The sequence below is a fragment of the Colias croceus genome, chromosome 27, assembly GCF_905220415.1.
Source record: "Colias croceus chromosome 27, ilColCroc2.1".
In the NCBI taxonomy this organism is placed as follows: Eukaryota; Metazoa; Arthropoda; class Insecta; order Lepidoptera; family Pieridae; genus Colias; species Colias croceus.
In genome coordinates, this window is record NC_059563.1 from 4,017,712 (window position 1) to 4,034,079 (window position 16,368).

Here is a 16,368-nt window from a genome sequence, read left to right on the forward strand (position 1 = left end):
AAGGTTACTTCCCCCCCACTAACCCCTCTTTTTTGTGTATTTTTTAAATCTACGACCCAAAATTACCCAGGAACGTATCTTACTTTTTTGTTAACTCCTCCACAGGCTCGCGTTTGAATAATGCCGGCTCCACACTCGCGCCGCGAAGGCCCGCGAAGGCCGCGAACCGCGAGTGTGGATGGTTTCGCGACATCGCGTTCGCGCTTCGCGGCGTTCCTCCGGTGGCGGTTTTTTGGTCCGCTTCAAAGGGTTTGCGAAGCGCGAACGCGAACGCATCCACACTCGCGCTGTGTTCACAGTTGTTCCGAATTACGTATTTTATGTTTTAAAAGCAAACATAATTTTAGTGCATAATATTTTTATTAATTCTCATATATTCTCATTTATAAATTCTCCTTAACTTGTTTTTTGGACTTTATAAATGCATAATTGTAATTCGCTAAAGCGCACAATGTCAGAGCAGCAGCAACTTCCACGTCCATTTTAGTCAAATGCGCGAACGTTAATGCGAAAGGTCGCGAGTGTGGAGGGCTATATTTATCGCGGCGTGTCAATGCGCGAACCGCGGCCGCGAACCGCGCCCGCAGTTCGCGGGCGAGTGTAGAGCCGCAGTAAGGGTTAATAAGGAAGGGACAAATAAAACACGCATTTCTATTGTAAAATCTGACCTATATTGAGCAATAATATTACTGTGAACTTAATAAAAATTATAAAAAATATTTTAATCTATAATAATAGGTTTAAGGAATAAATACATATACCCAATGTATATTCTACATTGGATATATTTTCTTTAACTTAACAATATAAAAATTACAATGTGTAAGAGCGAAATAATTTAACTAATCTAATTTTCATTTTAAAATAACGAATATTGCACGTAAAATAAAATTTAATGCTAACTTTGGCTTGCTACTTTTTCGTTAGGCGAACTATTTTGACTTATTTCTACATTTTGTTGTGTTTCTGATACATTTTCTTCATATTGAGGTGTGTATTCTTGATTATATTGCGTATTATCGTAATTCTGCTCTGTGTAATTACCGTCTGTGGCGTAATTCTCGTATTGGCCTTCGTATTGAGCATTAGGATCAGCATATTGTTGCGGATATTGTTCATAATTTTCATATTGTTGTTCAGAATATTGCTGTTGTTCGTATTCTTGTGGTGAATATTCTGATGTAGGTTGATTTTGATCGTAGCCTTGTTCGTAATTTTGATATTCTTGACCGTAATTTTGCTCATCCTGTTGTTCTTCCTGTTTTTCTTCCATTGGTTCATGTTGTTCCAGTGGTTCATGCTGTTCAATTTGTTCAGGTTGATGTTCGATTATATTTTGTTCTGGAATATCATCCGTATTCAATTGAGTTACAGGTGATGGATTGTCATCGACTTGCTTGATATTTTGTTCATGGATAGATTCTTTTGAAGAATTTTGCGAGAGTTTTCGTTCACTTTTAACTGATTCGCGCGAATTTTGTTTGCTCATTTGCCTTGATCGTGGAGTTTCTTGTGCTATTGCATGTTCATTAGTTTTTGGAGGCGTTTCGGTTATGTTGATATCTTCTGTACTATGGTCGATTATATTTCCGGATTTGTCATCAACTCTGTTGTTTGTTCTGGTTGGTTCTCCGAATGCGGTGTCTCTAGTGGGCTCATCTCTGGTATAGTTTGGTCTGGTTGTGGCAGTGGTATCTGGTATTCTGACGGTTGTGGGAGCGTGCGTGGTAGGTGCTGAAACGTGATAATTAGTGGTATGTGTATCTAAACTTTAATTTCCAATACATTAGCCTTTTAACTAGGCTTAAAATCTGACTTGCGTAATAGTTTATATGTCCAAGAATGAATTTAGAAATAAATATTTTAAGGCTGGTTGCAGAGCTTGACCGACCGTCAGTGCGTACGTCAGTCGCGCTTGTCATATGTATGGAAATTCATAAAACCTTTCATAGCTAGACCGACCATACGCACGCGTATTGTCATGCGCATTAGTGTCATAGTCATACAATTATTGTTGATGCGTATCGTCAGGACCGACGGTACGCACTGACGGTCGGTCAAGCTCTACAACCAGCCTTATGCTTTAATTCAATGTACCATTTTTTTTAATTCTTAATAAAAAAAGGCTTATATTATAATTTTTTATTTCAATAACTGTGTAATGTAATGTAACTCTTGTATTTTATTTTTGTCTAACGGATCTTAGTCGTCCATTAATGTACATAATAATTCAATAAAGGATATTTTATTTATTTATTTATTTATTTTATTTTATTTATTTTATAAACATGATAAACCCAATACAGATGAAATTGTAGATGATAGAAGTTTTCTTTTAGCTGTTAGAGATCCAATAGATGCTCAAGGTTCCATACCTGTTTATGTCATTGTTAAAATACATACCTTGAGTGCTAGGTGGGTGCGAATACGCAGTTTGCATGGTTCGCCCCAGGCTCTCTACTTGACGCTGCAGAGTGCCCAGCTCTTGCCTGAACACACACACAATAGTGACCACACGCACACTCTCATGCAATATATTTTAAATATTGGTAAAGTCGTGTATATACATAGGGATAGTTCAAATGAGTCGTAATAGAAAGCAAAATATAATATGATAGATTTTAAATTGAACACTAAGATTTAAATATTATATTATCATTACTTAATATATTGATGATAATATTATGAACCTACCTTATAGAATAATGCTTACATTATACATAGATAAAATATTCTAAAGTACTACAATATTATGGCCTTTTAATTCTAAATCTACTACATCATGCATATTTTCTACACGTGTTCTTTCTACTCAAAAGTCACTCTTATTAAAATCTGGTAGTTTCTTGTTAAGTTTACCTCTTACCTTAACTGGATCGTCATCAGAATCAAATCGATCTATAGAGAGATCACTAAAATTCGTGATTACATCATTGATATCATCTTTACTACCATAATTACTTGACCCCTCACTTCTTCTAACTCTATATCTAGATACATAAGGCGTAGAGGTCATATATGTGCGGTCTACATCATATGACGAGCTAGCTGGGTAACCGCTTAACGGGGTGTAACTTCGAAATGGTGCTATGGTGGTAGTGCAATATTTCTTATGAGAAGACCACAGGTTTCTGAGTTTTCTCATAAGTTCAGTATTCCTGCAAAGCAATTGTGTCTTTTCGACTCTGAAAGAAAATTGTGTTGTGAATGATGTGGAACTAACTATGTCTAAAAGACTTGAAAATTATAAAAGATGATTCTGAGTAGATTTATATGCGTATAATTATGATGAAATGAATACAAGAACAGTTGAAGCACTTTACATTTATTAAAATCAATATAATATTGCCATCATTGCCCATTACACATGAAGTTTAAACATTTAATAGCATACCTATTTAACATAACGTAACAGTAACACAAGAAGATAATTTAACAATGTATAAAATAAAATTACAATTTCATGAAGCAATAACAAAGAACAAAAGCTAAGCATGTTAACAACATTGAAATTCTACTAGCACACTTGATACACAACAACATAGTAGTATATTATTTTAATTCATTGCACGTTAAGGATAAAAATTTAAGAAGAAAAACTTGTACGAGATAAATACTATTAAGTAGGTATAACAACATTGACTTTGATGAAACCCTAAAAAGCCACAAGCAAATGAAAAATTCATATCACATTCAAGATCTACAATAGACAAAGCGTAAAATTAATTCTACGATTTCGTGAATATGCCATAACATCTTTTCAAAATACAAATTTTGTTTTATTAAATAATATTTTCAAAAATTCTCCACACACTTTTTGAATAATTATATATTTTTCAATTTAAACTTAATTATATTCCTTTGTATTTTCACAATCATCTTGATTGATGTCATTAGATTCTTTATATTCATCTATATTTGTATGTTCTACGTTTGTACTTGATTCAATGTTATCACCATCTGAGTTTCTTTCATTTAATTGTGAACCAGCTGAGATGTTTATTTGTACATTTGTATCTGAAACTTCATTATTTATTATTTTATCTTCAGCCATTTCTTCTTTTTTTGTTGTTATATCCGGTTCTTTATTTTCAGATTCTGCAGTGTTTTTGGTAATTTCTTCCATTGGTCCTACATTTAATTTATCTGTATTATCATCGTATACTTCTACTGATTCCTTTAAAACACGTATGTTACTATCTGTAACTTCCATACTAATGCTACTGTTAACACCTTTACTATCAGGGCGTATTTCCTCAACTGGAGTTTCACGTTTCTTTCGATCTCTCTTTTTTGGTTTCGGTATAAGTTTCACGCTAATATCAACTTTGATTGGCTCCTTTTTCTCCCGTAAAAAGGGCTGTTGAATCATTAGCGGTAAATTATAGATTCTTTCTCCATGTGTGTTCGTGAGATCCTGATTTGTCGTTAACGGTCCAACAACAATTGGGTAGTTATTCGACGAATCGGACTCTTTTACGCGGCGCTTGGAACGGTTCGCTATTGGTTGGTCTCCTGAGCTTGATCGATCGCGCTGTGTTCTGATTGGTTCGTCTACTCGGCTGCGTCTCTGCGCTCTGCCTGCCGCCAATAAAAACACAGCACGACGTTAGGAAATTTCAATCGGACATGAGGAGCGAACGTTAAATTAAATCAGCATATCCGCCTCAACGTTAGCTCCCAAGGAATCGATAATTTGAATTAAAATAACAAATAGACAGGACATTTTATGAATTTTAAATTTTTAATTTGAACACTTAAATGGGTAATGATCGCAATTTGTTTCAAAAGAAAATGAGTGCAATTATAATAGATATTAAGATTTTTTCATGCAGAGAAATTTGAAAAGTTTTCGTACTTATGTCTACGATTTGCGTCGTCAAGCTTGTCTGTAAGCAAACGACATTCGTTGGTGAGTTTCTCCATCAGACTGTTTTGAGATTGTATCATGGACTCCAACCCAGCCACCGTTTTAGCTGTGGAACCAAATTTACTTCCTATAGATAATTCTAACTGTAAACGTGCTAGGCACTATCTATTAGTAGGTCTAGTATTTGTATGTACAAATTAAAAACGCCGATGTTATCACTCCTATTATTCTCCAATTATTTTTAATGCCTACAAGATGATGTTACAAATAAACAATCTGATGAATAAACTATTGAAGTTTTAAACCAATTGTAAAGCCCTTTCATAACTATCTATCAACATGCATGCTTTGTAAATGAAAGGGTAAAATATAAATGTTTTGAAGGTGTTTAAACTATAGAGATTATAATGGATTCATTCAAAACATCAATAGTTTACCCATGAGATGAAAAGACGTACATCAAGGACAGCACAGTTACGTAGATACGGGAAACAAATATAAAATAAAGTGTTTATATTGATAACATACCGTGTTTATTTTCAATGGACTCAAGCGCAGAAGAAATCTCTTTTTCCTTCTTATTCTTCTCCGGTGATATTGGAGTTAATGTTTTCATGTTGATCTGTGAATCGATATAAATAGTTTTTATATTTTTCTTCTATATTATGTAAAAAGTATCTGCTTTTTGTATAATAGTAAAGGTTCAAGAACGGAGCCTTGTGGAACTCCCACCTATTTGGCATACATTTTAATTATAGTTCAATATTAAAGATCTCATTATATTTAAATTAGGTTTACCTCTTTCTCCAAGTTAGATATTTGCTCCGATAGACGTAGATTTTCACGTCGAGAATGAACGAGATCAGCGTCAGACCTATCCAAACGTTGACGCAAAGAATGTATCTATGAAAACAAAAACGTACCATTTTAATCGATCCATTTTTAATATTAAAATTTTTTTTTTTTTTTTATTTAAAATGTAGTAATATCTAAGTCATAATGATTTTTTCCGAATTTTTAGTAAAACACAAATACCTATGTCTTGCCCTTTTAAAACAATCAATTGATTTGCTGGTACAAATATAGTATTTCTAAATTATTTTTTTCACCATATTTTGCTAAATATTATGCTTGATAATTATTTACAATTAAAAATCTTACTTCAGAATTAAGACGATTTGATTCATGTTTCGCCTGTCTCTGATTCCTCTCAATTGTTAGACGAGCACTCGCTAGTTCTTCTTCCAGAGATGCTTTCTCAGCATAAGCTTGAGCCAAATCTGCTTGAAGTGATGCTGAAAGATAACGTTTAATTCAAAATGTTATTTGTTTAATTCTGCATTTATGTTATGTAAAATTTTTTCACCAATCATATGCTAACCTGTTTTGTTCTTGATTTCCATTTTCAGTTCTTCAATAGCGGCATTCTTCATGGATATTTCGCGTTTGAGTTCGCTCTCTTCGCGTCGTTGGCGTTCCAGATCAAGCTAATTATAATGTTTAAGTTAATTAATGTACACAAAATATAAATGATTTAGCAAATTTTATTTCCAATAGCTAAGAAGATAACTATAGTAAAGGCAGTCCAGACTGGACAGATGGAAGAAAAAGTAGTTTCACAGGTTAGGGTGGTATGAAAAAGTTAGAGATTGTTTTTATTCAGAGATTTTAATCACTGAGGTTTTCACGACTTACTTTAACTGCACTTTAGCGCTGCTCAGCGCCGTTGCCGCGCCACATACACTCGGGGCCACAAAGCAGATACAAATGAGAGATGCTGTAGGCAATGTTGCCTTGATGCGATCAGTATTGTCCTAACGTCACAGATTAAAGTTCAAGCTATTTAAGCGATTCTAGGTGGCAGTACTGGAGGTGCATTGCGTCCCGATTCTATATAGAAAATGAGATACGCCATCTTTTCTTCGTATCTGCTTTGTGCACGGGGCTGACCTGCAGCTTGGCGACGTTGTCGCACTGCGCGGCGAGCTCGTGGCGCAGCTCGTCGAAGTGCTGCGTGTAGCGCTGCTCCGCCGCGCTGCGCTCGTGCAGCGCGCGCCGGGATGTTTCGCTCGATAGTGAGCGTACCTTGCTGCGCTCGTTTGATAACTCGTCCTTTAATGTTTTATACATTTTATTTAACCGTCTCACCAGTCAAACCCTAACTCATAACATATAATCCCATTTCTGCATATTATAATGAACATTTTTTTATTTTATATTATTTACACTCTCATTACATCTTTAAAACGAGTCAATCTTTTACCATCTTTTCCTATTCCACCATATCTTCCATACCAACTTACATCATACAAATACAACCCAATCTTTATTTAGACCCATTATTTTATCTCTACATTATCGACATAACCAATTACTTTAAGACGACGTATTTCTGCCTCCAAATTGTTCCTCTCTTCTCTGAGTTGGTTCTCGATAGCCTCAGAGCCGCGCTTGTACCGACCGTCCACGTCACTGTCTCGTTGTTCCAAGCTTAGTTTGAGCTTGGATATCTGATTCTCGAGGGCATTTTTATCTCTGAAAGGTAATCAATTAATCATTTATTATACTGTATATAACCCGTGTTAGATTTTATTCAAAGCTGGTCTAAATTGTTTACAATCACTTTACAATGTTAGTAAGAACAAGTAATTTTAAATCATGTGGTAAAATATTTGCAATATTTGAATTTTTTTGGTCTTACCTTTGCAAATTGTCGATCTGCCTCTTGAAGCCATCTAAACAGGTAGAGTCGACAAGTCCATTTGCCAATTTTCGTTTGTTTTCATTATTTTCTTCCTAATAAATAGAAATAAAACCTTTAAAGTGCAAGCATAAGCGCCAGGAATCTATATTCAAAAGGCCATGAACTTTTAATTTTATTATTAGTTCCGACTGCAACTTACCTGAACCTTCTTCAGGTCTATCTTAGCCTGAGTCAATTGAGCTTCTAACTCAGCAATTCTCGACTCAAATACGATGTTTGGACCTTCCAATTTGGTGGAACGACTTCTGGGTCTACGATTTTTAGATGGCGTGCCCTAAGAATTTTACGTAAATTATTATAAGCTGTCTTATTGGCCTGGCAACAGATTTTACTAACTTAACCAGTGAAGAGTAAGTATGTACTGAATATTCAAATGAAAGAAATTGCTTAGCTATACGATTTATATTGGTCCATAGAAAATGTTTATTTTAATTTTTCCAAAGTTTTCCTAGGAAATAAAGAATTAGGAACCAAATAAAGGCTCATACTATCTATTTATTTTAATTCCATTTCCTATGTAATAATGAGCATCTATTCTAATAAAGCATAACTTTAGTCAGAACGAGAATCAAACACAAAAAGCTCTGTTGTTTTTTTTTTATTTTTGCGTAGTGTAAGCTTTTAGTTTCCAGCCAGCCACTATCATAAATACCTAACTTTTTGTACCTTTTTATAGACATTTTTTTAGTTTCTACCAGTTGCACAGACAAACAATATAGGTACCTTATTATCGCTATCCAAGCCAGTGCTATCCCCAACGTCGTCCAAGTCGTCTGTCTCAGAGCCATTGTAAGTATGGAACATTCGAGTAATCATTTTGTTCTTTTGGGCCTCGTGGAGGTTTTCATTTTCGGATATAACTTCTTTCACTTTACCGAGGAGATTGTTGAGTTCTTCCTGGATAAGTGTAAGTTATCGTGAATATTAGGAAATAGGAATAGGATTATGAAATGGGAAGTTTGTTTTGCTTTTGAGATTTTCACTCTCGTTTTTGCTGAAGTTTTTTTTTTCAATATCATTGAGCTAATTTAATTGTGAATTTTCTACATTTTTAACCGTGAATTCAGCAAAAAGTAAGCGACGTTATAAAAGATTAATCTTTTTCTAGGAAATAATAGAACTATTGATACAAAAAGCTACTACTCCTGTATCTACTAAAGCAGATACAGGAGTAGAGCTTGTAAAAATTAGTATTCGATAAATTCGAGGAAAAACCTAATCGAAAAAAGAAAACATTAATTGAAATTATTTTAATTCAAACACACACAATTTTTAGATAGGGAGGCGAAGAGGGGAATTTTCTGCAATACTCGAGCGTGGCAGTTTAAGATATGAGAGATACCTTAGACCTAATAGAACAAACTTTTTCACTATTTAGCTCTATATGTGGTGACGCGCGCCTAGGATAGACGATCAGATTAGTAAAAAAAAATCGATAGTCTGAAATACTCGAGCGCGTCAGATTAAGATATTGGGGGTTGATTTTAGTGTTTTAAGACTAAATTTAATTAATCTGACCATAAGTCCTTGACGCCGCCGAGTTATAGGGTCGCGAACTTGTAAAAAAAAAACGTTAACCCGGCATTCTCGAGCGCGATTTTTTTTATTTTTATTTTGAAGAATATAATCTTAAACTTACTAAAAACACAAAATCTGCCGGTTTCCGCATGACCGGAAGTCTGGAGGAGCCATTTCGTCTTCCGAAAAACGCGTTACAGCATATAAGTAGCGAACTTTACTTTTTCAAAAAAAAAAGTTTAAATAAAGAAAAAAGGTAATTTTATTTTACAAAAAAGGTCTCTTTTCATTTTTGTCCAAAGTTTAATTTTTTTTTACTTGAAGCATCATAAAACCCCAAACTCCCGGTTTTTTGAGTATATCTCGAAAACTGAGGGTGGTAAGAAAAATTGATATGAAATAACGATGATTAAAAAAAAGAAACCCACATACCTTTTTCGGTCAGATTAAGAGAACCCACCAACATTTTTATCAGATTAAGAAAATATGCTTTCAGGATACCTAGATAAACCTCCCCTATGAAAATCTGACGCGCTCGAGTATTTCAAAAGGACTTTTTTTTTCTGCATTTTCAAAAATTCATCGTAACTTATCGTCATGCCGTAATCGTCAGTTTTTTTAAGGGGAGCTTTCTTGGGGCCTAATTAACACCCCTTCCGAAAATCTGACGCGCTCGAGTAAATTTTTTTTTTGTGCATTTTTGACGAATTTATATGCCTAGCCCCACCACGCAAACCGGCAGATTAGTATACCGTTGTTATCAGAGGCACTTGGGGCATACGTAGTATGAATATCTGACGCGCTCGAGAATGCCCAAGTAACTGTTTTTTTTTACATTTTTGAAAACCCGTACACGCCAAACCCACCGCTAAAATGGTTTTTACCATAGAAGCTTTTCTTTTCGAAATTATTTTCTCTTTCGATTTTGATAAGTCTCGACGACGCCGTTGAATTACGCCATTTAGCTACCTCGCCTCCCTATCTATTTATTAAATACAAATACGGAAATTTAAATTCATATTAAAACAAAACTCACTCTACAATACTGGCTCTCGCGTTCCAACTGCTCAATGTATTCTTCTTGCTTCTGAATGAAGTTGACCACATCTGGGTTGGTCCCACCAGTGAGGTCAGATGTATTGGTAGGTGGTGGGACTGAAATAATTTTATTCTTAGGACATTTGAAACTAGGCTGGATTGTAAAGTGATAAGAATGGTATTACGAAGAGAATTTTTAAATTTAATTTTTTTAAATTGTAATAAATAAATAAATATTTAAGGACATTTTTCACACACGGCATGATCTGATTCCATACTAAACTTTCGCTTATGTCATGGAAACCAGATGGCTGATAAACATACATATATATAATTGTATATATATACTTATAGATAATTAACATGCAGACACGGAACAAACATCGATGTTCATCACACAAATATTTGCCCCGGGTGCAGGGCCGGACCGTGAACTTGTGGGGCCCTGGGCTGAAACTACCCAGGGGCCTTTTTTTTTGGAAATGTTCATATTTTCTTAATACTTACTTTCGCAATTTTGTTATTTTAACATACCTATTCAAATTTGATTTTAAATCGTTTTATTAATTCAGGAGTCTATCGCGGACAAACAAAGTACCTAACACGTAATTTTTTTATACATATTTAGATAATAAAAAAATAATAAAATAATGTTATTCATCCATACTAATATTATAAATGCGAAAGTAACTCTGTCTGTCTGTCTGTTACTCAATCACGCCTAAACTACAGAACCAATTTGCATGAAATTTGGTATAGAGATATTTTGATACCCGAGAAAGGACAAAGGCTACCTTTTATTGCAAAATATGTACCACGGGCGAAGCCGGGGCAGACCACTAGTTTATTATAAATTAGTAAAAGAATCTGACAGTTATGTTATTTAAATAATAATTTAGAAATTAACCTTTCTCCATTTTTGTGCTGCAAATTCTTTTATTGGTCATCACATTGCAAGTCTTTTGTTAGATCACAATGTAAATAAATATGTAAATAGTAGTAAAACGTAAATAGTTATATATTGACACCCTAAAAGTTGTCTCAAAACCTACATATGGTAGGGTCTAAGCAACTATTTAATTTCAAGGTCAAATGAAAATTCAAAATGAAAATTCCCGGAAAATGTCTGGAAAATATCCGAAAAATGCCTGGGAAATATCCGGAAAATGCCTGGGAAATGCCCGGAAAATATCCGGAAAATGCGTGAAAATATCCGGGAAAAGTGTGGAAAACGCCTGGAAAATCCTCGGAAAATGCCAGGGAAAAGCCTGGAAAATATCCGGAAAATGCCTGGGAAATGCCCGGAAAATTCCCGGAAAATATCTGGAAAATGCATGAAAATGTCCGGGAAAAGTGTGGAAAACGCCTGGAAAATCCTCGGAAAAGGCCTGGAAAATCCTCGGAAAATGCCAGGGAAAAGCCTGGAAAATATCCGGAAAATGCCTGGGAAATATCCGGAAAATGCCTGGGAAATGCCCGGAAAATTCCTGGGAAATATCCGGAAAATGCCTGGGAATTTCCCGGAAAATGCCTGGAAAATCCTCGGAATATGCCAGGGAAAAGCCTGGAAAATATCCGGAAAATGCCTGGGAAATGCCCGGAAAATTCCCGGAAAATGCGTGAAAATGTCCGGGAAAAGTGTGGAAAACGCCTGGAAAATCCTCGGAAAAGGCCTGGAAAATCCTCGGAAAATGCCAGGGAAAATCCTGGAAAATGTCCGGGAAAAATGTGGAAAACGCCTGGAAAATCCTCGGAAAATGCCTGGAAATCCCCGGAATACAGGGGAGGTGTACTTATTACTTTACAGGTATTTCCCGGAAAATGAAAATTCCCGGAAAATGTCTGGAAAATATCCGGAAATGCCTGGGAAATACCCGGAAAATGCCTTGGAAATGCCCGGAAAATTCCCGGAAAATATCCGGACAATGCGTGAAATGTCCGGGAAAAGCGTTTTAAATGCCTGGAAATCCCCGGAATACAGGGGAGGTGTACTTATTACTTTACAGGTATTTTCCGAGGATTGTCCGGATATTTTCCGGGTATTTTCCGGGTATTTCCCAGGCATTTTCCGGATATTTCCCAGGCATTTTCCGGATATTTTCCAGACATTTTCCGGGAATTTTCATTTTCCGGGAAATACCTATAAAGTAATAAGTTCACCTCCCCTGTATTCCGGGGATTTTCCGGGAATTTTCCGGGCATTTCCCAGGCATTTTCCGGATATTCCAGGCATTTTCCGAGGATTTTCCAGGCGTTTTCCACACTTTTCCCGGACATTTTCACGCATTTCCCAGGCATTTTCCGGATATTTTCCGGGCATTTTCCGGGCATTTCCCAGGCATTTTCCGGGAAATTCCCAGGCATTTTCCGGATATTTCCCAGGCATTTTCCGGATATTTTCCGGGAATTTTCCGGGCATTTCCCAGGCATTTTCCGGGAAATTCCCAGGCATTTTCTGGGGTTTTTCCAGGTATGTTCCACTTTTTCTCCGGACATTTTCACGCAGGCATTTTCCGGGGACATCCGGAAAATGCCTGGCAATGCCTGGATAATTCCCGGAAAATGCCTGTAAAAGTCCCGGAAAATGCGTGAAAATGTCCGGAAAAAGCGTGGAAAATGCCACTTCAAATTTGCGAAGTAATTAAAGCAGAAAACCAAAAAAAGAAAAAGAAAGCTAAAATCTTTCATATTAAATGTATATGGGATATTCATATTTCATACTTAATGTATGGGAGGGTTTAAAGATAATTTTTTTGATATTTCTCGATTTATTTTTAAAAATTTATTACGGCCATTTTACTCATAAGGTTAAGTACTTTCGATATCAGTTTAAAGTTTTTTGTTATCTGTAACACACTAACACACTTTCACACTTAACGATTACACCCTGTATAAGTATTTACAGACTTACAGCTGGGTATCTCGAATTCCGAGATTCTTACCTAATTTAACCTTACATGACTTGGCCATAACTCGTTCGGGCTCGTACATAAGAGTTAAAACGCATTCAATAACGCATTTCGTTAAAAAATGACAAATTTTTATAAGTATATAAATTTTTAATAGTACGTTGATAGTTATAAAAAAATTATTTCGGTGTTAGATAGCCCATTTATAGTGGAAGGCTATTATATCATCAGGCTAAGACCAACAGGATCTGAGCCATACAACTATTAGTGAAATCGCGGGGCGCAGCTAGTTATTATTATGTATAACTACCTATATAAAATAACCAAATAGTTTCAATAAATGAGATTTATTTTCTATAAGTTGAAAATCAACATGCGAACATCCTTTTAGGTACATGTTAGCAAAAGTTATTGAAGTAGGTAGTTATGCGATTTTCATCAATTTTTTTTCGAAAACCGACTACAGATTTTTTTTTCAAATTATCGCCCATTGTTTTTATCGGGGTATGGGGGCCCTTTTAACCTCGGGGCCCTGGGCTGCAGCCCATAAAGCCCATGGGTAGATCCGGCCCTGCCCGGGTGGGAATCGAACCAACGACCTCTGGCTTGGAAGGCAGGGTCACTACCAACCAAGTCAACCGGTCAGTCGAATTATATTAGCGAAGTTTTTGGCGTATTATCAAACGACGGATTTTTTAAATTTGACGTGAAAAATAACAAAATAGCTTTACCGCTAATTCAATAAGATAACTAAAGTAATTTGTTAGTATCTAGGTATCTTATCTTTTGTTATGCACTAACGCTTGCACTACTTCACATCATTTATATTAGATAGGTAGTATTTAGTAATCTGTGATATTAGTTGTAGTTGAAGTTGTTTGGCCCAAATCCATAAAATCCCCCCAACGGTCCAGGCCTTGTCGCGGCGGAGGGGCTCAGTAGCTCAGAGTTATGGCCCTCTGAGTGAAGCGAAATTGGACCAGCGAGGGGCTGAACGGCTGGTCTAGAGTCGGGGAGATTCGACTGGCCCGACGGCCAGGGCTAGGTGTGGCCCAGCGGCCGCTGTGTGCGGCGTGGGATGGCGACCAGAGGTCGTGGCTTGGCGGACCCTGTGTCCGCTAGGCAAAGGTGGCGCTGAACGGCAGTCGGGGTTGCGAGGCCTCGACTGACCCGGCAGCAGAGGTCCTGTTTGTGGACCAGAGAGGAGCCGGCTTTTATGCGGCGGTGGATGGCGGCCAGAGGTCGCGGCGCGGCGGGCTCGCTGGTTTTGCAAGCCACGCCGTGCAGCGGAGGGCGGGATCCCGACGCGTCATTGTGATGACGCGCGGAGACTCCTGCAGAGAGATGTGGGGCGGCGGCCGCTGTAAAACGGCCGTCTGCCAACTCGTAATCCGGTCCGCGGGGCCGGACCGAGGGCCGCCACCTCTGGTGAGGTGGGGGCTGCGAGGTAATCTCTATAAAAGTGCGCCGGAGGGTCCCCCGACGTGTATTTCACACATCGGAGGACCTTCCGGCGTGCACCCTCCGGCCGGACGGTGTTGGGGTCGGGGGTTCGGGGGAACGCGGATGATGGAGCGGGGAAAGATCCATTGTCTGCGCGTTGGTGGCGTAAGCCTTCGTTCCAGCAGCCGCCAGCGAGGGGGGTTCTAGTGGTGGGCCTGGAAACGGGCATCTGCTGGGCGGGACACGCGGTAGAGTCGTAACCGTTCCCGCAGTTCCGTCCAAAGCAGCGCGATGGAACAGAGTGGGGTTTTAGTCGGTAAAAATCCGACATAACCACGGCTCCATCCCCGGGAGCCGGGGGTATCTAAGAAGATTTCCCCACTAAAAAAAAAAAAAAAAAAAAAAAAAAAAAAAAATCCATAAAATGCCTGTGTCACTCTAGTGAGTCAAAAATTTATGAAGATGACTAGGAATTAAAGAAAATACTTTTAGCTCCCATTAACCATAACTAGATATTATGATAATTATCTTATATAATAAAAATGAATCGCCTAATCGAGAACGACTGAACCGATTTCGTTAATTTTTTTAATAATATTCCTCGAAGTACGAGGTTGGTTCTTTTGGAGAGAAAACGTAAATATGTACCGCGGGCGAATCCAGGGCGAAACGCTAGTATATATAACAAATCTTACCATTGCTAGTCGGCGCGGGTGGTGTATAGTTATTAAGGCTGTCCGCATACAGAGTGGTATACTTCGCAGTAAGACGCGGTCGAGGTTTGTACTCCGATAGGTTGAAAGGGTATTTCTTGTCGATGTCTGCGTCTGAATCGTCGAGGTTCTTGAGAGATGGAGAACCGCCATAGCTGCGTACCTGTATGAATGGGAAATAAATATATGTTTTTAATTTTATGAATGAAATGATTTTAGAATAATTATAATCATATTTTTTAATAGACTCATGTTATCTTCACTAAGTAATATTATACAGAAGAAATTATTTATTACCTTTTAGCGTGTATGTGTTTTATTTAATAAAGAGTTTTATTGTTGTTTATTTTGTTGAAATTTCTATTTAATTATATATCTTACTGTTTTTATTTCATTTATCCTTTAGGAATTTGTCGCAAATCTTAAAATAAGTACAACTAACTCTACATTTTTTTTAATTCAATCTCATTCCAATTTCACAATTAAAACTGCAGTATTAGTGAAAAATATATAACATAAAATATATACTCACACTCGGTGCGCTGTTCCCCGACAAAAAATATCGCAGCTTAGAAACAGCTTCTTTATACGCCAAGTCGGTATAATCGGGAATCCTTTTCAGCCCATAATCGTTCATTCTAGTTGGACGCCTATACGAAAAGTACGATTTATACATGTTAACCAATCACAAGCCACATTTTAAAATAAAAAAAAGAATATTAAAAATATAAAGAAAAATAAAATTTGAAATTAGAATGCATGTTTAAAATACGTGTGACGCATTGCGTTGTTCGATTGCGTTTAAAAGTTGCGTATCGATTAAACGGTTGCGTTGGAAACGATAGTGTAAACACGGCCTTAGTTACCAAGGGCCTATGTACATTGATTAATTTGATGTACATATTATAATATTTCTTTTGTTACTATATTTAATTATACAGTATATTACATGAAATTAAAATGCCTCCAACTAGTAGGTATAATGCTTTTTAGAAGTTATTAAATGTGTACGGCCTACTTATGACATAAGTAATTTTTAAATACATTTAACAGAATTCGGTGTTACCAGCAACGATATTTATTTAAAAATCATCAACAATGGTTTACCAATTT

At 36.8% G+C, this 16,368-nt stretch overlaps 1 protein-coding gene across 1 annotated transcript; it reads right to left on the reverse strand.

Annotated features, from left to right (window-relative positions):
- Positions 1-648: 648 nt before the first annotated feature.
- Positions 649-16,028, reverse strand: LOC123703831 (serologically defined colon cancer antigen 8 homolog). Its single transcript, XM_045651993.1, has 15 exons — positions 15,788-16,028; positions 15,238-15,418; positions 10,189-10,307; positions 8,358-8,531; positions 7,774-7,908; positions 7,572-7,666; positions 7,246-7,405; positions 6,821-6,982; positions 6,252-6,357; positions 6,032-6,165; positions 5,669-5,773; positions 5,399-5,492; positions 4,859-4,976; positions 2,404-2,489; positions 649-1,734 (listed from the first exon to the last, which is right to left on the reverse strand). Exons 1-15 carry the CDS (start codon positions 15,929-15,931, stop codon positions 899-901), a joined length of 2,649 nt encoding a protein of 882 aa, XP_045507949.1. The 5' UTR covers positions 15,932-16,028; the 3' UTR covers positions 649-898.
- Between the last annotated feature and the right edge of the window lie 340 nt (positions 16,029-16,368).